The sequence below is a fragment of the Oncorhynchus mykiss genome, chromosome 13 (genome assembly GCF_057628025.1).
Source record: "Oncorhynchus mykiss isolate SJ-2025 chromosome 13, ASM5762802v1, whole genome shotgun sequence".
Taxonomy (NCBI): domain Eukaryota; kingdom Metazoa; phylum Chordata; class Actinopteri; order Salmoniformes; family Salmonidae; genus Oncorhynchus; species Oncorhynchus mykiss.
In genome coordinates this window covers 62119232-62131108 of record NC_143034.1, presented here as the reverse complement: position 1 = coordinate 62131108, position 11877 = coordinate 62119232, and the positions used below count along the sequence as shown (strand labels likewise).

Genomic DNA, 11877 nt, shown 5'->3' with positions numbered 1-11877 from the left:
GATATGGTAGTAGGTGCCAGGCTCACCGGTTTGAGTGTGTCAAGAACTGTAACCTTGCTGGGCTTTTCACAGACAACAGTTTCCCGTGTGTATCAAGAATGATCTACCACCCAAAGGACATCCAGCCAACTTGACACAACTGTGGGAAGCACTGGAGTCAACATGTGTGGAAAGCTCTTCACGTTGTAGAGTCCATGTCCCAATGAATTGAGGCTGTCCTGAGCACAAAAGGGGGTGCAACTCTACAGTATATTAGGGCGGTGTTCCTAATGGTTTGTACACTGTGTATCCTATTGTAATTACATTCAGACTCTCAAATCAATCTAGTTAAACAATTTTAAAGCTCCACATAATCATGCTTTTTGGATTAAATTAAAGCATGTTTCATTTGAAATGATTTACTTTGGGAGGAGAGCAAGGCAGTGAACAGTTACACCACTGCATTGGCATGGTTGATTCATGTCAACACTGACCTATCTACACCCTCTAGTGGATCTTAGCAGAAACAGAGGAGGCTTCAATTCAGTTCTCTGCCATATTCATAATGACCATCTGATCCTTTGATATAACCACCAATTTCAGACAAAAGGACAGATTGATCAAGTTACCCACCATGCTTTATCAAAGAACAGGTACAGGTCTTCACAATCAAACACAAGTTAAACAGTGCCTATTAGGAATTTATCAAAGGTACACAGGACATATAAAAATATCAGACTCTGAATGCATAGGTAAAGTTACTGTATTCTTCCTCTAGAACATGAGCAATCAATCAGTACAATGTTAGTCATCCATTTCACAGAACTAGTATTCATTCTGGAACATTCTAGAACACTGGTGCTCCTTCACTGGGCACAAAATGGCCGTAGGCATTTCAAACATCATCATTCAGCTTCTTCAACCAGGTACCTCTCGGTCTCGTGGCACACGTTAGGAATACAACATTCTCTGGAGAGTCCATTTGACAAGTTCAAGTTAGTCTTGTATTTCTTCAACATTTACACTCAACCCATTCAACACAGTAGATACTGTGGCTTTACACTTGGTTTCATCCTAGCTGCAACCTACCTTCCCTTTCACCCCCATTGATAAACACGTTCCATACTTGTAGGCATCGATACAAACTAAAGACATTTCTCGTTAAAAAAGGAAATGACAAATGAATAAAAATATATAATCATTAAAACATACTAAGGTATACATTTGAACGGTAAACAATTAACGCCTTTGTTAGTAACTGACTGTTGATTGTTTATAAACTTCTGTAGTGTTAACCAGCATAAAGGACTGATAGGACATGTTAGGGTCTTAGTCTTCCTCTATGAGTAAATGTGTTTGTCATAAAGCATTTTCAGCAGTAATCTTTTCAATCAATGCACTCTCATTCAGCTTCACTACTAACGGTTGTGTTCTTGTGTATGAATCGTCATTTATTCTCAAACAAAGAAGTAGCAAACACCACAACTTGACAAAAGTCAAATGTCAGTAGGTTAAACTCGGGGACCCCTCAAGAGCTAACATTTGATCTCTAGCTAGCTTACATGTTAATGTAGGTTATGTGTTTAAAATGTTCTCACAGAGCAGTGTGATCTTGTGTATTATGACAAATGCACTGTATGATAGAAGCAACAGGGAGAATGGCTGGGAAACGTGTTATAGAAGAACTCAAACATAACAGCCGTGTCAAACTTATGAAACAGAAACCATCCTTTCAAACTGTCCTTTTCCCACGTCATTCAGCTCACCCCGAAAAAACATTTCATACAGCAATTCAAAAATAGGACATTTATGATAGATAATCTATTGTGGAGAACCAGACTATGTTTCTGTCTAGGTTTGTATTTGGTTTTGATCTAATCACAGTAAATGGAAGTATCTTAAGTGAAGCGATCCAGAAACAGTTTAAAATGCTCATTTTAGGGGAACCCCTACTTGAGCTGGGAATATACTTCCCCTAGAGTGAACCTAGCGGATTCTGCTTAAATCAATAATACCTGAACTCTATAGGAACGGTCTACCATTCAATTCATTCACAGCTGAAAGTGTCAGTTGAATATTAGACCCAATAACTGTTACATTGAAAAGAACCCCTCACACACGCAAACATTCAACCAAACTGTAGAACATTTCAATATTGCCCCTGCACCCAATACATGTTAATCTAAATGAGTTTTGTTTCAGCAAGTAAACATTGTAGAATAAAACTAAATTCATAGAGCAGGAGCAATGAAGAATTGTTCCACATTGGGTGTTTGATTGGAATCCAGACGGTGTCTGTGGAGCTAGCTAACCATAGCATCTGTTAGAAGGCTGTTATCTTCCAACTGACGAAGAGACTTCTTTAAGAAACAGACACATTGTCTTAACAATACGGATGAAACTTCAAGCATCTGTTAGAAGGCTGTTATCTTCCAACTGACGAAGAGACTTCTTTAAGAAACAGACACATTGTCTTAACAATACGGATGAAACTTCAAGCATCTGTTAGAAGGCTGTTATCTTCCAACTGACGAAGAGACTTCTTTAAGAAACAGACACATTGTCTTAACAATACGGATGAAACTTGAAGCATCTGTTTGCTTACTAAGCACATAAACAGTTCTACGAAACTAACAAAAACTTCTCAATTGGCAAGAGACAACACTCACACCCACTCCCTCTTAGATGATCAAACCTCAGCAGCACAAAGCAACATCTCTGTTAAGAGCTCCATCAGGCATCCACCTAAGAACAAATAAACAGGGTAGTGTGATAACATGGGCAACCACTGAAGGAAAAACTGGAAATATCACTGAAGTGTGGGAGTATGACTGAGTGTGTGTGTGTGCAGTCTGCAGCATGGGTGTGAATGCCAGTTGGAACGTTGGCAGCCACCTGCTATGCCCACTAAGCAAGCGGCAGTACTGCATGTTGCTGTGTGCAAGTCAGCTGTGTCGCAACATTGTACTAAGCCGCCCATGTTGGACTAATAAGAGCCATGGCTGTATATCAGAAGAGCTGTTCAAATGCCCTCTACTCTTCTCAACCCCCTCCTCATCCAGGAGACAAGTCCCCAGTACATGTATGACTAATGCCCAGTACAAAGGGATCCATGTACAGTACATAAGTTAAGCCATCTAGGAAGACTATCACTGTCCCTCAATGCCAATGTTCCACTGTAGCCCGACAACACAAACTAGAGAGAGAGGGACAGAGGGAAGAGAAGAGGGAAGGAGGCCCAAATTCTTCAGTATATAACTGAGGACATGATGCATGAGCAATCGGTTAGCGAGCGCTGCATGGGACAGACTGGCAGGGAGCAAGGCAAGGACAGGCAGGGCGACCACGTTACCTAGCTAACACAACAGGATGTTTAAACAAACCCCTAATAACGCTGGCTGAACGACACCGGATCATAATGCAATGAAATGGACTAATAACGATAGTGGCTATTACGGTCAATAGAGAGATAGTAGGGTCCACATGGACATCAGGGTCTGTCTGTCCGTCCTGTTGGTCTCTAGTAGGTGAGTCTGGAGGCCTTCATGTTGTAGCAGGGTCTGTCTGTCTGTCCGTCCTGTTGGTCTCTAGTAGGTGAGTCTGGAGGCCTTCATGTTGTAGCAGGGTCTGTCTGTCTGTGTGTCTGTCCGTCCTGTTGGTCTCTAGTAGGTGAGTCTGGAGGTCTTCATGTTGTAGCAGGGTCTGTGTCTGTCCGTCCTGTTGGTCTCTAGTAGGTGAGTCTGGAGGCCTTCATGTTGTAGCAGGGTCTGTCTGTCTGTGTGTCTGTCCGTCCTGTTGGTCTCTAGTAGGTGAGTCTGGAGGTCTTCATGTTGTAGCAGGGTCTGTCTGTCTGTCCGTCCTGTTGGTCTCTAGTAGGTGAGTCTGGAAGCCTTCATGTTGTAGCAGGGTCTGTGTCTGTCCGTCCTGTTGGTCTCTAGTAGGTGAGTCTGGAGGCCTTCATGTTGTAGCAGGGTCTGTCTGTCTGTCTGTGTGTCTGTCCGTCCTGTTGGTCTCTAGTAGGCGAGTCTGGAAGCCTTCATGTTGTAGCAGGGTCTGTCTGTGTGTCTGTCAATCCTGTTGGTCTCTAGTAGGTGAGTCTGGAGGCCTTCATGTTGTAGCAGGGTCTGTGTGTCTGTCCGTCCTGTTGGTCTCTAGTAGGTGAGTCTGGAGGTCTTCATGTTGTAGCAGGGTCTGTCTGTCTGTGTGTCTGTCCGTCCTGTTGGTCTCTAGTAGGTGAGTCTGGAGGCCTTCATGTTGTAGCAGGGTCTGTCGGTGAGGCCTCCCGCCCCAGAGAGGAGTGCCAGGCCCTCAGCCTTCTCCAGCACCACCTCTAACTCCTGGAAGTCCTGCAGCCGAGCCACGTCTTTGTCCTGGGAATAATAAAGTTACATTCAATAAAACATCTTTATTGTCCACAAAAGGTCCACTTGTTTGTAGTGATTACGGTACAAAATCGAGTACATACATGGTTCATCACACACAGGACTTACAGACATTAAGTGGGAGGATAGAAGAGACGTGTGTGTGTGTGTGTGTGTGTGTGTGTGTGTGTGTGTGTGTGTGTGTGTGTGTGTCAGTCTTAGTCAGCAGTTGTTCTGGGATTACATAATGTGACAACAGCTCCCTTCATAACTGGATGGGTGACATTGTTTTCATATCAAATCCACCCATGCAGTGCAAGATGGGACTACCGTGTGCCATGGAACACAATGTAGCTCAAATCAATTAACTTGCAAACATTATAATCAACCCAAAAGTTTGAAACCATTGTGACAATGAACATTTTCTGTGGCCCTAACTCATAAGAAAAGAATAGAGCTGTACACACTCTCGCTCTCATGCAAATTATTTATTAAAATGGTAATAATGGGTGACCATCATTCCATCATCAAGCAGCCGTCATGATCAGTGTTTCCAACCTAACAGAACAGTGTGGTGCTCCAACCTAACAGAACAGCGTGGTGCTCCAACCTAACAGAACAGCATGGTGCTCCAACCTAACAGAACAGTGTGGTGCTCCAACCTAACAGAACAGCGTGGTGCTCCAACCTAACAGAACAGCGTGGTGCTCCAACCTAACAGAACAGCGTGGTGCTCCAAGCTAACAGAACAGCGTGGTGCTCCAACCTAACAGAACAGCGTGGTGCTCCAACCTAACAGAACAGCGTGGTGCTCCAACCTAACAGAACAGTGTGGTGCTCCAACCTAACAGAACAGCGTTGCGCTCCAACCTAACAGAGCAGTGAACTGTCATCGAGGTGTGTCTAGGAGTGTTCCTGCCTGCCCTGCATCTTTTATTAGTGGTGTCTGGCCCTGCCCTGCCCTGGCCTGCTCGCTCCATTGAGCTGGTTAGTGGAGTGGAACGGTAGCTGCAGCCTCAGGGTTCACAGTGCTAGTGCTCAGCCACTAGTGTTATAACCAGCCAGTTTGAGTACCAGAGCCACCCGAAACATCACCCTTCTGATGCATGTGTGTGTTTTTGTGCCTGCGTGTGCGTGCCTCTGCCATTCCATACCTTTCGTAGCATGGTGTTGGGCAGCTTGCGGATCTTCTCCACGTGTTCAGTGCTGATGTCCAGCTCTCGACAGCACACCCGAAGCAGCGAGCGGTAGGTCAGCTCCTGTCTGTCCAGCTCCACCTCGATGAAGTCGTTCTCCCGTGCGTTGGGGTTCTGGATGCGCACCTTTAGGACCAGCTCTGGGAGAGACACACAAATACACCAACGAGATTACGCTAGCTACTTCAGTGTGTAAGATGCAGTAGAGAGAACACTCAGCATCTGGGGCACATTCAGGCACACACATGGGGAGAAAGCATTGGATAATGGGTCTGAAAGTGCAGAGCAGTGATAAAACAGGCTCAACATGCAATGGGATTAGCTCCAAAAAAGCTCTGCTGTTGACTCAAATCAATGCTTGATCGAACACCACAACATTAGCAGTGTGGCGACCGTCCTTACCTTGCACATTGACAGGGAATGTACTGGTAAAGAAGAAAGGCTGGAAGGCAGGCATGTTACCCCCAGCACCCTGGCCACAGTTGAGCTGCTGAGGGAGGGACTGCTGCCGGGTCATAGATGGGTTAGCGTTAGCCACCTGGGCTTGGCTGCTACTGCTGGTGGTGCTGGGGCTGGGGGAGGGCAGGGGAGGAGAGCACACAGCCCCATTATGGGCCACCGAGTGTGGGTACTCCCCATGGTTGACCAGGTGGGGCTCCATGGAGATGTCCATAGGCAGGCCTCCGTTGACGGTGAGAGACGAGGCGGGGCTAGGCGACACTCCGTTCTGCTGCGCCAATGGGATGAAGGCCCCCTCCCTCGGGCTCGGGGTGTCAGAGAGTAGGCTCTGCGGTTGCTGAGTCAGCTGTTGCTCGTGGGTGGGCGACAGGGAAGCTGAGTCACTGTGTGGGTCATCTGATGAGTGGTCTCCATTGCCATTTTGGGTCAACTGTGCCAATATGAGCTCAGCCTTGTTGTCCATCTTACTGTACATGAATGGCGGGTTGGACAGGTAGTTTGGGATGATTGGCAACTCAGGCTCCTTGATTTCAGGCACTTCCTCCTCCTCAACTGTGAAAAAATATATAAGACACCACATTGAACTGGGGGAGCCTTGAACATTGACATGCCCAGAGCATGCTGTGAAACCCAAAACATAGCAGGTCCTGGCAGGAGTCTCCATCTATGATCATTACCCAAATTGTGACCCTAACTATGAGCAGGTAAAACAATTCACTGGCAATGAACTAGTGCTTAGGGGTGGCATTAGTGCTTCTAATCCAAAATACAGCTATTATACAGATATTTCATGAACATGTTTAAGATAATTTTAACACAAAAACAGTAATAACTGGGAGAGTGGTGATGTGATGGGACATTTACCTCCTAACAGTCTTCTGATTTCAGGCTTAGAGGTCAGCTGGACAGCCAGCTCATCTTTAGCAGTGAGGATCTCTTGGTCAGCGCCAGAGTTCAGCAGGTACGACACAACCGGTTTGTGGTTTCTCTTGCATGCCCAATGCAAACATGTCCTGAATAGGAGACAATGAAAAAAGTAAGCCTCTGATCTGCTCTGGGATTATTCATAATGTTGATGAAAGATTGACATTGCATGATGATGACTCAAACAGCCAATGTGGGAACGGTAATTGTGAATGATAAAGTAGCTACTGGAGGTAGATCCAGATGAAGTACAGTGTTCACCGACTTTAACTACGCAAATATTTGCACCCAACATTTATTTACTAGTTCATTTTTATTGTCATCATAGTCAAACTTGAGAACCCACACGGGGGTATATTTGCATCACTTGCAGTTAAAGGAGATTGCCATCTAGGCATAATTGGATAACTCACTATTCTTCTTAGGCCAGCATGAAATGGTGACATTTGACATGCCATTGCATAGAGCACGTTGCCAACATTGCGCCGGCAGCATTTTAACAATCAATCGATAAATAACATGTAAGGACGGGTGATTATTGATCAACTTGTGTTTAAGTTTGATATATATATATATATGTATTAGACACACTTACCATCCGTTTATTTCGTTTTGAGAGTTGACATTTACTCCGCTTTCCACTAAAATCCGCACCTCGTCGATGTCTCCAATCGCAGACGCCTCTCTCAAGCGCTCTTGCAATTCCTTATCCAACGATGTCGTTGACATTTTGTACAAATGATTAGCTAACTTAACGAGATCATGGGAGACAATAATGACTTTACAGGTCGTAAGAGGGTGACGCCTTGGTCTGGAAATAGCTGCTTAATTGCACTAAAAATAGCCGGGGAGTGTTGTTAGCTAAGAAGCTAACGTTAACTGACTAACGTTAGATGGCTAGCTTTACAGCTACTAGGATCGCGCAAGATTGTTGATGTCCGTAACGTTAAGCTTAAACAGGAACAATGTTTATCAAAGGACACCATCAATGGTCAGCGGTTAGTTTAATGTAATATGTTGTTGCTGCACCGGCTTGTCAACTCTTTTAAATGAGTTTTGAAATTAAAAGTCCATTACATTGTAGCTGTGTTGCGTAAAGGCTCCGACGTGCGCTGTCAACTATTCCTCCCATATCGGGGACAGATTTGAGTGTAACAACAGTGGGAAGAAAGTTGTATGTTCCTCCTTCAAAATACGATTTATTTTAATTATCTCTCGTAATAATGAATGTTACAGTAACCCATGTGTTCTGTTGACATGTATTTACCCTGCACATACATGTTTGAATGTTCAACGTACACTGTTTTGTGCAATATGTCCATGTATGCTCCTTTTGGAGTCAACGAGTTAGCTGTCCAACAGGTCTAGTTACAGATTTTCTGGACCATATTCTGAAAATATCTGGTGTGTGTGTTTAAAAGTACACAAATTGAGGACAGTACTTACTGAGAGCACCTACAGCACCCTTGCTTGGTTCATTCCCACAAATAAGTAATTTTCTTCCTCCAAACCTCCTTGAGGATTCCCTTGAAATCGTCTATATTGTCTTCAACCAAAATCATCATACTATTTTTTCAGACTCAAAACTTTATAGCTTGACACCACAGTAGACTTTGGCCTCATCGACTTAGTAGCATTATAATCAAGGGTGAGAGTCACTGATTTACAGTTATACCCTTTTCAAAGTTGTGGTCAATCAACTTTATTTGATTTCAAACTGATTTTGTGTATCAGAAAGTATGTAATGTGGGGGACCTAGCCCAAACATGGACTAAAGCAGCCTAACATTACTCCTTATAGTCCAAGGACCTTGCATGTTCTGTTTCAAGGCTCATTATGCTCTGGAAGTCAAAGCTGTCAAATACTCCCATCTAAACGTGAATCGATTCTCAATTGCGGAGGAACAGTTCTATAAACATAAATCCCTCTACTTTAATATGACATAAAAATAATTTTACAACATGAAAAAAACACACTTACTGTAAACTTGTTTTCACTAGGTATAACACAGTTGCAGCCAATAGTATTTTTCAGTGACAACACATCTGTCATCTATTTACAAACAGGCATTCAGAGATGCAGATAGCTAATTCAAGGGTCATCAAGGGTAAATTGTGACTGACTGACCCAAGAAATAATATAGAGTCTTTATTTATGATGTGAGGTGATTTGTATTTGTATTTTTTATTATTTTATTATTATAAATGTATTTTTTATGAACAACAAATCATTACAGGAAGTACATGGGAACACAAGTATATATACATAATATACAAAGGACATTTGGGCTAGGGGGTACAATATCACATTACACAAGGACCTTAAGGGACATACATACACTTATTATTCTAACAGCTTTTTTGTTAGTAGAGTATTTAATTGTCTTAAAATACAGTTCAATTTATGTGTAAGGTAAGAAAATGTGGTGTTTTGTTTGTAAATTTACATTTGTGAATATGAAACTTGGCCAAAAGAATAATGAAATGAATTACATAAAATTGTTTCAGCTTATTTCTATCGTAGGCAAAGAATCCAAGCAGTACATCTCTCCACAATAGTGTAAAATCTTCATAAATGTTTTCAATTCTAAATCTACTGTTGTCTTGCCACAGATTCCTTACATGAATACAATGCCAAAAAAGATGCAACACTGTTTCTGGGTGGACATTACAAAAGGTACAATTTGATAGTATAGCATATAGTGGTTGGCAGGATAATATTTATGAATACTTTTAATGGAAACTTCCTTAATTTTGTTAACAAGTAGGTATGTGTGTGGCAACATCCAAACTTTTATCCAACAGATATTATCAATAAATCCGTTCCAATAAGGCATGACATAAGGTATAGATACAACATCCTGCTGAAACAAGGTTTGTATCGCTCTGTTGTTGAATGGACCAAAAGAGAAACAAATCTTTCTTACTGATGAGTCAACAGGGTCAATAGAAGGTAGGCTCTGAGGGTCAGGTCTTGACAAGTTCCTGAATAATAAAGCAACACCTGAGGGAATGGCATTTAAAACAATTCCAAAATCTTTAGATGTTACGTGATAAGAATTCTTTAGAACTAAGTAAAACACCCTCTGCATTTACCAGTTGGCTCACCAATAGGAATTTATTTCGGAACCAATATTCTAAAAGAATATTAAAGTATTAAGTATTTTTTTACAAAATGTCCCGATTATTCCATATATAATATCTGTGTGGAGAAAATTATGCTCACAAATTAAGGACCATGACAAGAAAACCTGCCAATGAAAAGCAGAAAGTTTCACTGGAACTTTGTCAATATTATAATTCCAAACCAACATGAAGTTAAGGCCACCAAAAGTAGAGAAGACATGATGAGGAATACAATTGCAGATAGAAGTGGGTCTTCTTAGGAATTGTTTTATCCAATTGATCTTAAAATTATTATTTAAGGTAGTAAAGTCCAGAAAATTTAGCCCACCATACTCATAAGTGTTCATTACAACAGTTTTCCTAATGTAATGGGTACGGTTTCTCCATAGAAAGTTGAAAAGCATCTGGTCTATCTTGCTTATTTTACTGTCAAGATATAAAGATAGAGCGCCATATGTTAGTCTAGAGACCTTCAGCCTTGGTTATTAGGACTCTCTCTACCTTTTAAAGATAAGTCCCTCTGTAGCCATTGACTTAGTTTCTTCTGGGGTTTTTTAATAAGAGGGTTAACATTTAGTAAGCCTCTAGACTTCTGATCCTTTGTAATGGATAAATATGTAAGTTCTTCTTTTACTGGAATACCATAATATGAAGGTGTCACACAATCTTTGACAGCTATGAGTTCACATTTATTAATGTTAAGATATAGACCAGACACTTTGGGAAAGGATTGCATCACATAGATCGATATGGGAATTTGGTTAGCATCTTTCAGAAAAAGTGTAGTATCGTCAGCCAGCTGGCTTATAATAATTTCTTTACCAGCTATGGAAATACCTTGTACAGGATTATTATTTAAAGAATTTGTAAGAAGTTAAAATAAAAACAGGTACAGAGAGATAGGACAACCTTGCCTAATTCTTCTCTTTAACTCAACTCTAGGTGAGGTGCCATATTTCAATTTGATAGAGCTGTTACCATTTGTACAGAGAGTATAGAGAGTCTTAATTAGCCTTAAAAATAATATGAAGCTATCCTCAGTTATTAGGTCTGAGTAGTCACGTATGCCCAATACTAGTCTGATATTGTTAGAAATATGTCTGTTCCTCATAAAGCCAGACTGTGTTTCATCGATGATTGCATCCAGGACTTCTTTAATTATTTTTGCAAGTAGTAAGGCTTATAGTCATTATAAAGAAGACAAATTGGACGCCAGTTATCGATGAGCAGCACTTTTTTTAGGCTTAGGTATCAGTGTTATTAACCCCATGACTCATTGTAGGAGGGAGAACATTGTTTTTAATACTCTCTAAAAACACTTCAAATAGGAAGGGAGCTACTTGTTCAGAAAATCATTTGTAAAATTCTGATGTAATTCCATCAACACCTGGTGATTTTTTGTTCTTTAGCTGTTTGATAGACTCTATAATCTCTTCAACTTTGATGGGTTCATCACACTGTTTAGATTCTATATCACTGATAGAGTGAACATTATTCAGTGAGTTAAAAAACATATCTGTGGATTCCTGACAGTACGTAGAGCTATACAATTTCCTGTAAAAGTGGCAACAGTATTTAGCGATACATTTTTGGTCATCTGTAATAACACCATCAATGTTTAACTTATGGATAGTCAAATCAAATCAAAGTGTATTTGTCACGTGCGCCGAATACAACCTTACAGTGAAATGCTTACTTACAGGCTCTAACCAAAAGTGCAAAAAAGGTGTTAGGTCAACAATAGGTAAATAAAGAAATAAAACAACAGTAAAAGGACAGGCTATAAAAGTAGCGAGGCTACATACAGACACCAGTTAGTCAGGCTGATTGAGG

General features: G+C 41.5%; 1 protein-coding gene across 1 annotated transcript; it reads right to left on the bottom strand.

Annotated features, from left to right (window-relative positions):
* Positions 1–599: 599 nt before the first annotated feature.
* Positions 600–8078, bottom strand: LOC110486782 (ankyrin repeat domain-containing protein 40). The gene is made up of 5 exons (XM_090197060.1): positions 7515–8078; positions 6860–7008; positions 5939–6547; positions 5495–5676; positions 600–4349 (listed from the first exon to the last, which is right to left on the bottom strand). Exons 1-5 carry the CDS (start codon positions 7646–7648, stop codon positions 4206–4208), a joined length of 1218 nt encoding a protein of 405 aa, XP_090053186.1. The 5' UTR covers positions 7649–8078; the 3' UTR covers positions 600–4205.
* Between the last annotated feature and the right edge of the window lie 3799 nt (positions 8079–11877).

Excerpts from the sequence above, each read along its gene's own strand:
- LOC110486782 (XM_090197060.1), bottom strand. The coding sequence starts at position 7,648 with ATGTCAACGACATCGTTGGATAAGGAATTGCAAGAGCGCTTGAGAGAG. Across the intron at positions 6,548-6,859 it reads AATCAGAAGACTGTTAGGAG|TTGAGGAGGAGGAAGTGCCT; the intron begins GTAAATGTCCCA and ends ATTTTTTCACAG. Across the intron at positions 4,350-5,494 it reads CCAACACCATGCTACGAAAG|GACAAAGACGTGGCTCGGCT; the intron begins GTATGGAATGGC and ends TATTATTCCCAG.